The 17036-nt window shown below is 38.3% G+C and overlaps 1 protein-coding gene across 1 annotated transcript in view; it reads right to left on the reverse strand.

Annotated features, from left to right (window-relative positions):
* The window catches only part of AGO2 (argonaute RISC catalytic component 2), a 35543-nt gene extending 19569 nt beyond the window's left edge, over nt 1-15974 (reverse strand). The window contains exons 1-7 of the mRNA XM_009328419.1: nt 15784-15974; nt 11697-11817; nt 5582-5763; nt 4105-4241; nt 3835-3969; nt 1076-1163; nt 1-2 (exon numbers count right to left, since the gene is read on the reverse strand). The exon at nt 1-2 is cut by the window's left edge and continues 149 nt beyond it. Of these exons, the coding sequence (XP_009326694.1) occupies nt 1-2; nt 1076-1163; nt 3835-3969; nt 4105-4241; nt 5582-5763; nt 11697-11817; nt 15784-15860 (742 nt within the window). The 5' untranslated portion in view covers nt 15861-15974. The remainder of the gene's footprint in view (nt 3-1075; nt 1164-3834; nt 3970-4104; nt 4242-5581; nt 5764-11696; nt 11818-15783) is intronic.
* Between the last annotated feature and the right edge of the window lie 1062 nt (nt 15975-17036).

The following is a 17036-nucleotide window of genomic DNA, read 5'->3' on the forward strand; positions in this document are numbered from 1 at the left end:
ATCTATTGGAAATCAAATATGAAAACGAGCCATTACTTCATGTAGAATACTTTCCCAAACTTGCTCAATACGCTTCTTGGCACAAGTTAAGCTTACTGGAGATTGAACCTATCTTGCTGAAATGATGCAAGTGTACTTCTATAATTAAGATTCCATCATTGCCACTACCGTGTGTCTTCCAGTAGTACCACAGAAGGCTACTTCTCTAACATTCTTGATACCTGAAGCTATAAATTAAGTTTCCTAAGAGCGGGTGCCTTAGAGACAAAGACTAACGTTTTCTGCTCATTTGGGATACTCACAGTACTACATTTTATGATATGCCATGCACAGAAAATAGCAAGCCTACTATGAGAGTTGCAAAACCAATTATTGTTTCAGAAATGCGTTTCGCTCTTTCTGTATGTTAGAAATGCACACACATTGGCACATACTTACATCAAGGTGGCACAAATATTGTCTTTTCATTAATATGATACATCACTGGAAGAGCACGAAACAAAACCCAAACAATTAAATACCAGATTTAGATATTGATCAGTTATCTTCTTGTAAAAGCTGGTATCAGTTTTGTTCCTTATATTACTTTCTTAAAAATGGGAATAAATACCTCCATATTCAAGTTATCTGCAAAACTCTGGTTAGTGATTAAAAATAAACATTTTTTCCAGAAGAAAAACAGATTGGCAATAAGCAAGATTAGAAAGCTGATCCCAATTGGCACTACTTTTCTACTCAACAGTTCTGGGAAACATCGTGCTACCAATAGGGCACCCTGTTCTTCCAACGTTGAAGAAATCCATAAATGAAAAAAAAAACAAACCCAAAACCAAAAAAAACCACACCACCACAGATTTAAAACAAAGTGATCGGTTCAAATGCCATGACATTCATTATAGAATAAAAATAGAACAAAAAGAACAGCAAAATTAGGAAAATACTTTGAGGTGTATTTTAAATATATTGATCAAAGAAAGCATAATTTTTCAAGATGACTTTTCCTATGTCAGTGCAGGCAAGATACTTTTCCAGCCTGAGATTAAACATACGCTTAAAAAGATGCAAAATACTTTACGTTTGGTGACTTGCTGGTCGTCTGGTGACATTGCACACTCTGTACTTTCTTTTCATTTGTCCACAGTGTGTTATCTCCACCTTTAGACCTAAAAATTGGAAAACACGTATCACTGTTTCTTCAAAATCAAGGTGTCAGCCCCCTGAATTGCTACACAAGACCACTTAAACTGTGCAGTAAAGCTATTCACTATTTAGCACGTTCTCAGAGCACCAAAGGGTATCCCAGACAGAACTCAAAAAAACAATTCACAGTCTTAAAATTCAAAACCCCTGAGCTTCAGCCAAAGTTCAACAAAGAATTTTAGAGACAAGACGAAACCCCAAAGCCCCAAGAGTTCACAGACAAAGCTGAACGCATTCTGTGAATTCCAATTCTGTACCTCTAAGGAAGTCCAGGATGGTGGAAGGACAAAAAGGGCACGCAACCTCCTTGAAACAAAAAGCTTGTTTATACTTTATGTCTAAACATATGGTGTCTGTGAAACCTCCAACTATTGCAACCAACCCCGAACTAATGAATCGGGGGGCTGGGAAAATACCCATACAGCCTGTAGGAGCCCATGGGAATGAGGCCACGGGGCTTTATTCTTCGTGAAGACAAACATCTGTTGCAAACCCCACTGGCACAAAAGCCAAGCCCACCTGAAAGCCAAAAACTTCTAGAAGAATAAATTATCCACTCCAAACCAGCACAACACAGCTACCCATATAGAATTGTTTCTAATTTACCACCGCCCACAAATATAAGCTTGAATGCAGCATTTTCATTTATATTACTTTCATGCTTAGGCAGAAACAGATGTAGGTGGGCTATTAGAGATAGGAAGTTGAATGTGTGGGAATAGGAAAGAGGGGGCTGTAGACAGAAATTCCTTATATATCTGCACGTGTGTATAAACTCAGGCTGCTGCTGAGTAACATTACATATATTTCCCCTATCTGTCAAAGGCACTAATAACTTGCCAAATAACGTACTAATCTTTCCATGTAATTTGTTATGGCTCAAAGTGCCATCTATTATGAAACCTTCAATAAATATCAAGTTTTCATGAATACCTCCAAAATCTGTATCACAGTGTTTTCATTAAAAGATAAACTGTTACCTCAATTTACAGCTAGCTTTGCTGCAAATTTGAGATGACTTCTATCTGAAGAATGAAAACCCTCATGGAAAAAATGACAAAAGCAGATGGCAATTCAGCGCCTGATTATTTTTTCAAAACACTTACAACCAGTACAAACTCAGGATTTATTTATACTTTTCTTTCTAACATCTAGCTGGGCAAAGATGATTTTGTGGAAACAGGGAAGCTGCATGATAGATTTATGGAGTTTGTTTTTCTTTGTTAACTCGCTTGCTTTCCATCAAGCATATCATGAAGGAAGGACCTCAATTTTCCAGAAGAAACCTTCACTGAACACAAACAGTAAGATTCCTTCCTCCTACTCTGATTCAGTCATTACATATTAAAATAACTGTAATTTACTTCCAGGAGAGTATATGTATGAAATATATCTAAACATGCAAAAACACATTGCTAAATTATTAGTAAAATCTGGAATATGAAAATCTTGACACCAGTAATGAGAAAAATTTAAGATCAGGTAATTTAAGAAAAACAAAACAAAAACCACACCCCACCATGAAATCCCAGCCTTTGTAAACATTTTGAAATTATTGGATTAGGAACTGGAGTATCTTTGTCATGGAACTGGGACTGGCACTACCAATATGTTTCAAAAGTGAAGAATATGAAATTTTTGTATTTCTAACTGTTAACTCATCTTTACTCGAAAGATGGGTGTCCTTTAAGAAGAGTAAAACACGACAGCAAATATAACTTCTAAATACAATAAAGGAATATTCATTTGGGAAGAGAAATTGTTTTTAAGGAGACTGACATAATAAGGGATGCTGCTCTATATGCTGAAAAGATCTCAGTAGTACCTCTACACTGAGATGCTCTCAGATGCCAACACGCACCAGAAACTTCGACATGCCACTTGATCGAGTGACTGGGTGGTGGTGAGGCACAAAAAAAAAAAAAAAAAATGAAGGTATGTCAAGAGAACCTACACTTAAACAAGGAGAAGCTTGCACAAGTCACGAGCCAGTAACTAATCTCACTAAAATAAATTACCATCCATCTGCTAGAAAGTTTTAGTTCATCCCATCACTTAGAGTAAAACATATCACCTTCATGGTTTCACTAAAGCACTTTCATTAAAGGCAAAGCTAATTAAACTACCCTGTATTTGCCACAGACAAAATGCGCACGCATCTATAATTACTACAGATTCCTGAATATGTGATAGTTTACTTATGTGCATACCTGAGCTCTATATGTGGCTGGTTCAAAAACAAAACAAAACCAAACAAACAAAAAACACTCCAAAACTCGCTTTGCTTTTTATAGTAGCGATTCATCAAATCTGAAGCCACATACTTACCTGAACTGACCCAACTTTGCTTATATTCACAAAGTGACTCTGTCAAGCTACAGAGATTAACCGACGTAGTAAGAAAAAGGACAAGTAGACTGAAACACAAAATTGATCAGAAGATTTCTGAAAGTCTTGAAATATATGTAAGTAGTAAAATGATTCTTGCCTCTTAGTTCTGCTCAAAAACTGTATGTGCACTGTTCGTTGTGATAATCTGTCTCCCAATAAGGCAACTGCTATAGAAAATATTTTGAACGTGTAGTGGCAACACATCAGACAGAATAAAGCAGTTTTATGTAATTTAATCATTACCTTTTATTTCTTTGGTAAACTTTACCCTTTGGGAATCTGTCAGAGGTTTTTGTTGTTCGTCAATACTTTTGAAGTCCAAAACTTCACATACAAACTCGATAACTGGCTGTGCTTTGTAAAATGCGGTTGCAGATACTGTAGACAAAAACGTTAATGTTATATTACAACAATACTGAGGAAATTTTTAAGAAATCCAACGAATGGAACAAAACTTTTGCCTTTCCACTGAAAGAGAAAGAAGGAACAAGAAATTATTTTTATAGGACCTACCATCAATATTTAACATCATTTTCCATAACGAAGGTCTGACTGACTGATGGAAGCCAAACCAAACTTCTCTGCCACCACCCAATGGATTTGAGCACCCTTCTGATGCTGTAAAAAAAGATCGCCCCACAGGAGTATATCTGCAATAAAGAAAATAAATTCAGATCATAAAACTAAAGCAAAAAAAAAATTGCAATAAAGCCATAACTCATGAAAATTCCTATTCACAAAAGCACAGAAGTGTCAAGTGTTTCAAATTACCAGTAGCTGAGATTCCTGTCAGGACTCAGGTTACACCTCTCAAAATCCAGCTAGTTACAATAAGAAACTGGCTACTACTCGTGTTTGTTTAAATTTATTTTCAGTATACTCCTTAATATACCTACTAATTCGAACAAAAAGCATTAATAATTTTTTTGTACTCTTAAAAATTCAGCTACGCTTCAGTAAGAAAATAATTAAAAATCTCTGCTATTAAAACAACAACGTAATAATCTCTCCCCTTACTTGTGCATAGCTTCCTCTGAAATCCATGGAAACTTTGCGTGGGTGAATGACTGATCTAACAAATATTTTTGATGCATCTTTCATCTTCATAATTCAGTACTGCACACTTAATATCAAACTAATCAAAACCAGTGCTAATATGTTTCTCTGAACAAAGATGTGTGACTAACTAGTCTCAGTTGTTTTCTGTGTTGCAAAACCTGACTAAAGTGATATTTTTTGTTTTTTATCCTTAATGTGAGGATAAAGTCAATGTTATATAAGGCTATTTAAAGATATTTACATAAATTTAACTCATTTTCCCTGTTTAGCCCTTCAAAATGGGAAAGTTCAGCCCTACTAAGCTTTGTTCTTTATTTTCCAATTGAATGTAATTTGAACAGTGGTCTTAAGTGACTTGTTTCATGGCAGCAGAATTAAACCCAGTATCTCTTGGGTTTGACTACAAATGCTGTAGATCCCACTTGCTTGGAAAAAACAAAATAATTTTCAAGTTTTTCTTTTCTATAAAAACAGCTATTCTGGGTGACATTAATGTCCCCCTAGCACAGTCTCTTTTACACAAAATTGGCAATAAACGTCTGCCCAAGGACACACAGGAACAGGGTAACAAGTTTTAAAACCACCCTTACATGTCTACCAACCTCCAACTACTTTCCACTCTGGAAGGGCTTCCTTCTCTGAGGCTACAGAGAAACGGGGTAAAAGTGACATGGCAGGGCACCCCTGACCTGAGAGCACGCAAACATGGAGCGAGTCTGAAGACCAGTAGGGCAACGGACTTGCATCCAGGCTTGCAGCTACTAAAAAAAAATGAGCAGAAAAGCACCGTATTGCCTCTTGCCTGAGCATGCCATCTGCTAGATAGCTATTATTTTGGTTGAGCTGTGAAAGCACATCCTACCCAAAAAGCCACTGAAACAATTCAAATAACAATGCAACCTCCTAAACAACGTCAAGGTCTTCCCCTCACCTCATGGAAGGCAAGTGCCTCATCACTACATCCAGTGCCTGGATGGTTTCAAACGGGACACTTGGCAGCCGACCAGAAAGAGCATCATGTAAAGCCTGCAAACTCACACAGGACATCCACTTTATAGCCACCTTAAATATTCTGTCCTTTCCTTCTCCTGGCAGCGTGACCTCCAGCTCCACCTGCAACAATGCCAAACAACAAACCAAGATGATTCTTTCCATTTAAAGGGGAAAATGGAAGGGGCTTGGAAGAGACGATGGATTCCTCTGAACAGCACTATTAAGCATGGGAAGAGACAAAAAGCAATGATGAAGAAACAACACACATTAGGTACAGCCTCTTTTTACAGCTAGATCTTTCCAAAGGTGTATTTCAGAAAGCTGGCGTGCTTCCCAACTGGCATCTATCTTCCTCTTTGAGGCAACTTTATAGTTTGGAAGTGCTTGCATATCAACAGGGAGGTCTCCGTGAAGATCCAACAACCTGATTTCAGATACCTAACACATACTAATGCATCACCGCTCACATCATCTCCTGCATGCCTAAAATAAAAAGTAGTCTGTCACTACCTGCCAAGATTCATCAATTTCTGGTATTCGCTCTCTAGAGCGCCAGAGCGCTTTATATACTATTACTGTAGACATAGATCAAATGAGAGAAAACAAGATCCACAAGGAGCTTTGAAAGGAAAAAAACCAAACACCACCACCCCACAAACAAAACAAAAAAACCCCACAAAACCCACCAACCCAAAAACCTCTTATTTTTAAATACCAAAGAAAGAATAAATGATGACCCCCAAGTACTAGTGATGCTATCAGGCAGGGAACAGGGGCACTCCTTTGACATGTTATGCCCTACTTCAAATTTTTTGTCTAAAAAACCACTGGCAAACTACATTATGGTGAATTACTTTAGCCAATTACTTGTAATTAACTTGTAATGCTGATTTCTCCTCTTTATTAAAACAAAGAAAGCCTGAGCACAGAAGTTCTTAAACTGACAAAAATTAAGGCTTGTCTGAAACGATTAGCAGTTCTGGGAGTGACTACAAGAAGTAACAAGATCAGAGTATCCTTTGTGCTGGATATAAACAAAAACATTGCATTTTCCTGTCCTAGGGAGCTTACAATTTAAATATAAAAGGCATCCACTTAACAGACAAACTGTAATTAGTGGGCTAGCAAAAATAATACATGGGTAACAGTGAGCTAATATATGCAATCATCTGGTCTTTTGTGGCAGTTAGCTTCTTCAGTCAAAAAATAGGAAGGAAAGATAAAACACAAATAATAAGCCTTCCTGTACGCCAAAAAACTGAGTAGACAATTTATAGTAGGCAGTCAAAATTAATATTACAGCCGCATCTCTCCTCTAGTACAAACATCATTCACTAGGAGACTCGAGCAGAGGAAGGAGCTGTATGGCCATGGGAAAGCAACAGGAACTGGAATCTGTAATTGCAGGGTTGCTGGTCTGAATCTGGCCTAGAGGGTTAATTCTGCTGAAGAGCTGCACAAATAAAGGTACAGGTTTTCAGCTGACACAGGTTGGAAGCTTTCTACAAAGCCTTTTTTTCCACCAAGCCATCAAAAGGTCTTCAGCTTACATCTCATTTACAGAGGATGGAAGACGTCTGTCGCACCTGAACTGCATTTTCCTTTAAACTTCTCTCCTCCTCCAAATCAAGTTTTGTAATTTCTTATTGTTCCCGATACTGTAAATACACAACTCATCTGATTATTAACAACTTTGGTACCCTTAATCTAAAAAAAGATTTCATTTTATTTTTTTCCCCTCCTGGTTTCAATTTACAGAGCTCCTTCACCATGATGAAACGGAAAAAGTTGAAGAACGGGACTACTTGTGTTGCAGTATCTGTGTCCCTGGTAGAAATAAAAGACCCAGGACTGAAGAATTTCTATTCCAATTGCTAGACTGCAAATACCTATTACATTTAGCAAAGCTGTGACAGTGAATTCACACCACTGAATTTTGCTGTTGGGTCTAACCCTACATCAAAACAGTTGAATTAGAGTCACTGTTCGAATAAGTAAGGTTTAAATCCAGCTTTCCAGGTTTTCTCCCTTTAATATCTCACCTGAATTACATGCTACTGAAGAGTTTGTTTAAAAAAAAAAATCATAAAAATACATTAGGACCAAAAAATGTGTCCTTAATCCACATCCACAAGATCACATATACTTTTAGGCACTGCAAATCAGAATTTAAATCTCTCAGTAATACTTTATTTATCCCACTCTATATTTTTAAGGGCAAATGAACACGCTCATGTTTGACAGAGTAAGCAAAATAAGAAAAATTTCAAGACAAAGCAGTTTTAAATGGGAATTTTACCATGTAATTTACTATTAGGAATAAACTCTAAAGCCGAATTTAATGTTTGATTTCCTACAGTTTCACCAGGTGTAGTCTATCCCCAAATAAAAAATTTACAATCTCAGTCACTAACCTACTACCTACTAGACCCACTGCTAAATTGCAACACAGTTGACATAATTTTGCAGCTAAAGGAACTAAATGAAAGGGTTGTTACTGTAGGAATGTGAAAAATCATTAAGTCTGTGAAAAATTTGAAAGCTGTTCTTAAAAAGAATAGGTCTTGTAGCCAATGTAGTCTGACTCATGCAAATCAGCATATATCACTGTTTAAAAATAATAAAACTTATTATTCTCCATGTTTTCTGAGGAATTCTTAGTATTCCTTTTTCTCTATAAAATACATGCATCACTACGTGATTATTTTATCATGTTTTCAGCATACAATGTACCTTTTCTACATTAATCTAAGAGCTTTTCCTTCCCAGCAATTGAGAGGAAAACAAACGCGCAGTTTCCAAACAAGTATTTGGGTGCCTACCTCCCATGGACTTGTTTGGAAATCTCAAGCTATGGATGTAAGAAAGAGGTCTGCTTCTATCATGGCATTAGCAGTGCTTCAAATAGACAAAGTCAAGAGGAGTAAGATCGTGGCCATAGACAGGTTTAACACTTTCCTTCTGAAAAAGGGAACAGCAGCAGGATTTCTGTATCAAACTGCAGCTTGGGTCACTCATAATTACTGTTTTTCTAATTAAAGACTGCTTAAGATCTATGTTAAGATATATCAGTTGTTCTTGAATCTTGCTAGGTGAGAAAACTTTCAAGTTCGGTTAAAATTTATTTCTAGCTCTTAATCGTAGAAGGACATTTTAGGGAAATACACAAGTAACGCAGCAGTTGAGTACAAAGCCACAGTTAGACGTGACCTGGGCTTGCTGTTAGAACCTATGAGGAAAGAGGAGACTATTGATATCTTCATACCTTGACAATGTCCTATACACTTCTTTCTTCATGATGTGTACAAGTAAAAACTAAGAAAATATTCTGCTAATATTTACATATTCCATATTTGTTCTGAAAGGTCTAAAGAAATGAAGGAATTAAAGAGTGAAAATAAGGTACGATAAGGAAGGAATGAAAATAGGTACGATAACAATGAAGGCCAAGCATAAAAGTATTTCTATAATAGAAAAAGTTATAAAAAGCAGGGTTGTCAGCAAGGACAAAAAACAAAATCCAGCCCCAGAACAACCACCACCCACAAGAGATGAGGACAGAGTGCATTAATTAAGTTAAAAAGCAACAGGAGGGGAAAAAAATGTTGGCAATTTGGTGTCAGCCTTCTGTTTAGCATCAGTTCTTCCACTACCGATGCACACTGCAAGTAAATCAAGGGCTTCTTCTACTTAGATTAAGGATCATCTATTAATCACTGTATGTTCATGAATCTTTTCAATATGGTCCCAAACGTGATCAGATGTGCAGTAAACTTGCTACATTTATTATGTGCAGAACAGCCAAAAAAAACCCCAAAGAAACCTAATCTAATTTTGCTAGAGAAAAGTCCTAATGCCTACAAGCTTTATACCGGTTTAAACCATGCTTAAACCAATTTAGCGCCATGTAAAAAATTTCCCTCATTAAGCTAAATTTCCCCACATCCGATTTAAACCAGCTGAAGATTTATCTCTATTAACTCTTTCCTCCAGGGTAATAATATTAATATATGTATGACAGAACAACCGACAAAGTCCTATATCCCATGGCAATAGGGAAAAAAAATATGAATTTATTAAAAGCGAGCCTAAACGTGAGCCACAGATGGAACTATCTGAACCATCTTGTGCTAACCTCCACTAAGAACACTCTCCTCTGTGACTACCTTTTGCAAATGATCACCGCTCCGGCTAGATAATTCTGTCCCACCCAAAATGGTTAACAAAATCACTAAAGTCAGCCTTTTCCCAGGTGTAGGTTACAACATTCATTTGCACAGACACGAAGGCATCGGGCAAAAGCATTTCCTGCTCACACACTGTCACTAGACTTCATTTTTACCATGTACGATTTAGTATACGTGGTCTTTAAAATCTAAAGCCTCAAGAATCGAGTCCTGTTCCTTCTGTGTCTGAACGCCTGCTGACTGAATAGAAGGAGGAGGTCATCTCATGACCCAATCAGAGTAGGGTCAACTTGCATCCCACAAAGTCTCATTAGATTCAAGTATTAATTTGATCCCAGTTTGTTTATCCTCCATAGACAAACCATTTTTCATTTACCTTTACTTATTAAATGCAGAACTTCATATTTGTCATAAAATATATTGTCAGCCATCCACAGCTTGGAACGTATTATAGTTATAAGGTAACTCTGCGTGCATCCAGAGGACTTGTTTAAACCCCTAGGAGACACTCATCAAGTATCATGCCACCTTTAGCAAATACTTTGCAATCTTGCATGTCAAATCTGTAGGAACTGGAATACTATATGTGAAAGTGAAAAAAAAAAAATATCTTAATACTTTTAAATTATTCCTTTACAGTTTCCTAGACATTAGCTTATCAGTTAATGAAAAAATAATTAAGACTGGAGTAGAGACTGACCTTTACTGCATGACCTTTAAAATTACACACATGCGATTAAGAGCTTGATTCAGGTAGAACTATTAACTGTGTCAAGCACTGCATAGGCATACAATATGAGACAGCAAAGGACAGCATGAACTATTTTGTAGCACACTGCTACTCAATTTAGGAAGACCTAAGCTCTGTTCCCAGTTTTATCACATAAGCAAGTTTTCACATTTCTCTGTATTTCCTTTTCCCGCTTATATTTTACTTTTTTCTAGTTAGGTTGTAATCAACTTCTGCAGGATCGGACAGTCTTCCCCTGTAACTGTGCATGCCTCACCTTGCACCCACAGCAGAAGGGTACAACGGCCTTTGGGATCTACCATAGTGTAAGTGAGTAATGAGAATGACTGTATCCTCAAGTGTTCATCATCTAAATAAAAAAGGCCACAGAAAATTCAATCTGATATTAGACCACAGAAGCGTAGGCTGTTATTTTATAGGGTTTTTGTGTTAGCATGTTCCAACACAGTCCCTTCTGCTTCACCAGTCAATGGGCACAGAGGTGGGTACACTTCGCAGCTACAACCAGAGTGACCAAAGAGGTCACCGCCCCACGTACAGAGCTGGCAAACAGAACACGCAAGTCCTTTTCAATTGCATGAAGGGCTAAGCTAGCAGGTCTTAACCTGTGCAGTTTAAATTAATTTGGCTCTCACATCGTAAAGGATTAGGAAAGAGGTTCCATACCACCAACAGAGGGTTGGAGGAGTTCCTTCTAGCTAGTGGATAGTGAGAGTCTTTGATGAGATTAATGAGCTGACACAACAGCTTGCTGCTGCCCAGAGGGGTGCTTCCGCTCCCCTCTCCCAAACTCAGCTATGCTTTCACTTTCTCCCTAGTGCCAGTATGGAGCTTGTCCACTGTCTTGGGCAGTTGATCCAGCTCACCAAACCAGCAGAAACCATGCGAGTGGGGAGAAAGAGAGGGACGAAAAAAGGGATATGGAAAGGGGAGTGACCCATTTTGATGGCAACAAGCTCACACTTCTGTCCTGACAAACCTCACCCTGAGCAAAGTGGCAACAGAAGGAGATATCTGCTCCAGAAATATAAAATCAGTTCCTACCAGTTATTAGAAAGGCTCTGAAAATATTACATTAAAATCTCCAATTAGAAACTTCTCTATTTAAAACTTACTTTATCTCTCCCAATGGGAAGCGGCATAGCTGTATAAAGGTTTTTTCTTCCATCAAACACTGGTTTGCGATCCCCAAAAATCTGGGTTTTAAAGTGCTGAACCATATGCTCCACTATTTCTCTGAAAATACAAAAAGATTACGTTAGTTCAACTTTTTACTTTTGATGTTAAGTAGCAAATGAACACTAACACTAATATTTATGAATAGAGGCATTAGGTAAATGAAAGGGTTGTCCACTGTTGGGTATTAAAGGCAAGATTTGTTTGACTGATCTGAATTAAAGCAACCTTTTCACAGACTAAACTGTTTTCTTAAAGCAGCTATTTTTAGGTTTTTCAGACTGAAATTTTCCTTCCTCTTTTCTGTGATCTACTGAAAGTGGTAAAGCAAAAGGCTCATGCTCTCTCAAGCTCAAAACGAGAGGTGCTTGGTATTCTCCTGGGGCTTCTGCTCCCCTGTCCTACAGTCCTTTCTGCGGGGGACCATGGACCAACAGCTCAGCAGCCTGAGCAGCTTTCAAAAAAAAAAAAAAAAATCATCACTATTGACGCTTACAGCCTTACTGTAAAGACAATAGTTCTATGATGACAGCGATATGCAAACTTTTTGCATCTCACAGAAATATTACTTTCAAATGTAATTTTTTCATGTATGAAACAAAACTGGGATCCATCCAACAAAACTGGATAAGCACATTTACTGGGACCCATGCATATTAAAAATACATATTCATTTAAGCATAGCTGGAATTAGGTTGCACATTTGTATGAATGAGGTAACTACTCACAAAGTTCTTGTCAAACCACAGTGTTTACACACTGGTCATGCAAAGCAATTCACCAGCTGATGAGAGGTCTGTTGGAATAACAACACCCTTTGATGTCAAAGGTCTTTCTTTGGTCCAAACGTCCCAAAGAGACATCCTTCAGGCTATCTGTATCACAAGGCTGTAAAATCTGAAATCCATCAGTGGTCTGCAATACGCTGCCTACAAGATCCTTAACATACAGCTTGGGGCACAAGGGCATTAAGAAGTTAAACTGACACAGAAAGGAAACCACAGCATGCTCTTTCTTCAGTACCGTTGTCAACTAGCAGCTCAGAGAGACCGCAGATGACTATTTCATACACCTTGACTTGGAAAGGCAATTAACCCAGCATGCAGTTAGGTACTACAGCAATGCAAAATTCTGAGATGAAACTCTGAATTCATTCAAGGAAAGAATGAAGACTGTTTTAATTAACAACTTCTTTGCTGTGTCCCAAGGCTTTAAGACAAGATGTGAGCATTGAAAGAAACTTGCCTGACCTCGTGAGAAGTATGAATAAAACTTGACCAGTAATTTCTGCCTCAGGTCTGCAATGTCTGACTGAACAAGTACGTAATTTGGAGGGTGGGAGGAAGGAGGTATTTTTCAACCTTGAGTTAAAGACTGAGCAATGGAAAACCCATTCTCTTACTGAGCAAGTTCTTCCGATTGTGAACTACTTTATATAAAAATGAACACTTCCACTTAATTAAGATTTTCAAGCTTCAAACCACATTTAGTGATGGTGCTTTGCAGCTGTGGGTGGAGACATCTTAATGAAAAGTAAGTTATTTTCTCCACGTGAATTTAAAAGAAGAGTTATTTACCAATTCACTAACTTCAGCCCTTTGGGACTACTATTCTACCGAGATCATGCAAGCACACCAAGAACCTGGGGCCAGCGACTGCAAGCAGAGTTCATCTTGAACCTTGTACAAGTCCTAGCTGTCCTCATGAAATAAACCAAGTGCATCCACAGCGCAGAACCAAACTCACATTGCCCACTCTCCCTATCTAACTATTCAAATAGATCTGGGCTTCCTGCAACATGTAGCCAGACTGAATTAATTTGGCACAGCAGCACGTTGTCTCAGCTGTGCGTTTTCCAGTCCTGCTCCAGCTCACGTCTCATCAGCATGGAACTTGCATGTACACTGTACACATCCCTGCAGTTGGTCTGCAGGGTCATAGTCCAAGCAACAGTAAGTCCTAGAATAAAACTGAAGAATGAAGCCGGGACAGATGAGGGAGTAGCATACATGAAAATAAAATCTCCCTCTATCCTTTCTAGAGGTTACAACATATAAAGTAATGATAAAAGCTATTTACTATAAATATACATCTGAATTATATAACCAAAATACTAGAAATGTGTAAGCCAGCTGAAAAAAACCCTATCATTTAGAATTGGACTACATGTGCATCCTGCATAATCCTATATATATACACACATATATATAAGTACACACAAAAATATAGGTATACATGTAGGACTGAAAGGTCACGGCTCAAAAACCCAGGCATGGGTGAGTGCACGTACATCTACACAGGATAACGCATGTAGGAATAAGCACTCAAAAGAAATAAAACATACACTTCATTAAGTGAATCCAATTTGTATTCTTCCCACACTGCACTGAGAAACATGCACCATACCACTGTCGAATGCATTTATGAAATCCTTGTTTACTGCAAAAGGCATTTCATCTATGTAGACTCATACTTGCTCCTGTTACCACAACAGAGGGAGTGACTAACCTGACAAAGCAGAGCAGGTCGGAAGCTGCCAGTGGAGAAAGAACTTGCTACTGAATATAATCTGCCTTCTCAGTGAGAAAAATTGCTTTATTATTCAATAATTATGCTCTCTGCCATTGATGAGCAAGCACCCACATGCTGGACTGTAACAGAGGTTATCACACAGAACTACTACATACAGGAGCTGTGCAGCACTCAGCTCCCAGAGGAGCTACAGAGGCATGGGAATCTGCATCAGTTGGCAGCATACCAGCTGTCGGGGTTGGAGCTGGTGGCAGGGATATCGGTTAATGAAAGCAAAGCTCTCACAGCTCCCACTATGAAAAAAGTGACTGCTGAAAATTTTCTTCAGTGCTCCAATGCAGTAAGACTATCTCAGTGAAATCAGCAAGGTTGCCCTTGGGCAAGAAGAGAGTTCAGCTTAATACACTTACAACAGTGTTTGCTTTTAAAGTGAAATTCAATTCTTGACTAGCTTAAAAACTAAATTTATAATAGATCACCACAGGAAAAAAACAGGATAGCAAAGCGTAGTGAGGATGCTTTATGAAAATGCTATCATTATCGACTCTTTAGTATAACAATGGATAATGCACTCCAGTTTATTAATTCACGTTAAGAAAACTTCAGCTTTCAGGTGGCTTTTTTGACTCTGCAGTTTGTTCATGGTCATGACTGCATATTCCACCCATGTGACCTTTTTTAGTAAGGAAAGGTTTTGCTCTTGAATATATAAACATGCCATTCCGATCCTCTACAGTCAAGATGTAGGTAGTTACGATGATAACACTTGTGGTTTCCAGTTAGTGCCAAGTCTTGTTCTCAAGTTTCACTTCTGGCAACACCACTCTTTTTCAAGTCAATGAGGTTGCCACACTGTGACTAATAGGGCACATACGCAAAATGCAAGACTTAATTGCTTGTTTCCTTGGCCAACTGATCCATGTTTTCACCTTGCTATCTGGTTCAGGAGCATATCTTTCCCTTATATAGAATCTAGTGATGAAGGATAATTTCTTACCTAATTTAGTCCCTCCACGATCCTCTTGCAGCAGCACAAACAAATGGGTTTTGCCTCCCCTTGTCAGTAGGGGAAAGTGGGAAAACAAGCTGGTAACACCAACTCCCTGCTGAAGGACTTGTCAGCCAATTGCACTCCAACATCTAACCAAGCAATACTAAGAATCATATTTATTAAGTTGGTTTATACTGACCTAGCTCCACTAGAATTAATACAGTTTATCCATCTGTCACCAGTGGCTTTGATCAGCAGCATCTTAAGATGCTGACATCTTAAGTTCAATCAAAATAAGGGATAATTAGCACTGAAATCTTGGATTGGTACAGAAAGACTGGGAGAAAAAAAAAATGCCTATTGATGGATATGCAAAGTTGGAAGCTATCAGTACAAACAATGACTAAAGACAGACACATCCCCCAAGCCGTCACACAGCTCCAGCATTTTCAAAGGAAAAAAAGAATGTAAATAAACTGAGGAAAAGCAAAGCATAGTATTACCTGTTAACTCTTCTAGGGCATTTTTCTGGCTTTATATCCAATTCGTAATGGTAGATATCTATTTTAGGAATGTCCATTTCAAAGAAGTTGGCCTGCAATTTGATTGTTCTCCCAGAAGTGCCAAAATCTGGTCGAGGAGGGGGTTTAAAGGCATATCCCTGTATTGGTGGTGGCAACGGTGGAGGAGGTGCAAGCACTGAAAGAAAGAGAGAGCACAAATTAGCCATCAGCTCTATCAAATTGACAGTTAAACAAATTTACAGGCTATTTGACCAAGGAAGCACAGCACATTTAAACCGGTAACTTTTTTTAAACAATCTAAAAACCGAAAAAAACCCACCCCCCCACTATCAGGAGTCCGTGAATTCTGACTGTCTTCTTCTCATGCTGGTTCACCATTTGCTGTACTTCCTAGCCCTGATTACTGAATAAAATCTTAAAATCAGTTGCATTTTCCTATGTTTCTGATTTCCTATGCAAAGTTCCACCTTTCCTACAAATCAGCTGGGTGGGAATTTGAGAGGCCAAATGGGCACTGCTGGGAAAGTGAGAACAGATCTTCATTGCAGGGAAGAACCTCCGTTTCAAAACAGACATTGAAGCAAATCACCTAACCACATTTATTTGAGCAAACACCTATAAAATGGAGTTTCTACCACTTAAACCACCTTTGTGATCACATGTGGATGAGTTGCATGCATCTAAAGCGAATACAGTGCATGCATTTCACCTATATACATTTTGCTTCATGACCATACCACACAGCTTGCCGAAGAGGGGAATACAGCACAGGAGCTGTTCCTACATGTTGCAGCTCTCTGGAAAACGCTATGTATTAGAATTAAACTATATCCTACTGCTTCCTTTAAACAGAAAGCAAACAGAGCAAATGGTCTGCTGCTGCTGTACTGTATTTTTGAGCTCAAACGCCAGCCGTAGATCAGACAACATGAAGCAGAAGCGTAATAGCTGCTTGTGGTTGTTTCAATCTAGGAAATTCCATTAAAAATCCACGGAGAAGTGTGTAAGGTACCAACTTGAGTATTCGTGACTCCTGCAGCATCAGTACTCAGGTTTTCCGTGGTTTAGAGCAGTAACAACTTGCGGCAAAATCTTCACGTGTGAAATAACCCAGAAGGCTTCTCATTACTTATGTAAGAATCCAGGTGTGGTTTCCTGGGATTATCAAATTCACTCCTCTGCTAGCACCAGAAACAATACACATCCCTTCATTAACAGATCAGTCACCACTT

This window comes from Pygoscelis adeliae, unplaced genomic scaffold (genome assembly GCF_000699105.1).
Source record: "Pygoscelis adeliae isolate BGI_AS28 unplaced genomic scaffold, ASM69910v1 Scaffold457, whole genome shotgun sequence".
Classification (NCBI taxonomy): Eukaryota; Metazoa; Chordata; class Aves; order Sphenisciformes; family Spheniscidae; genus Pygoscelis; species Pygoscelis adeliae.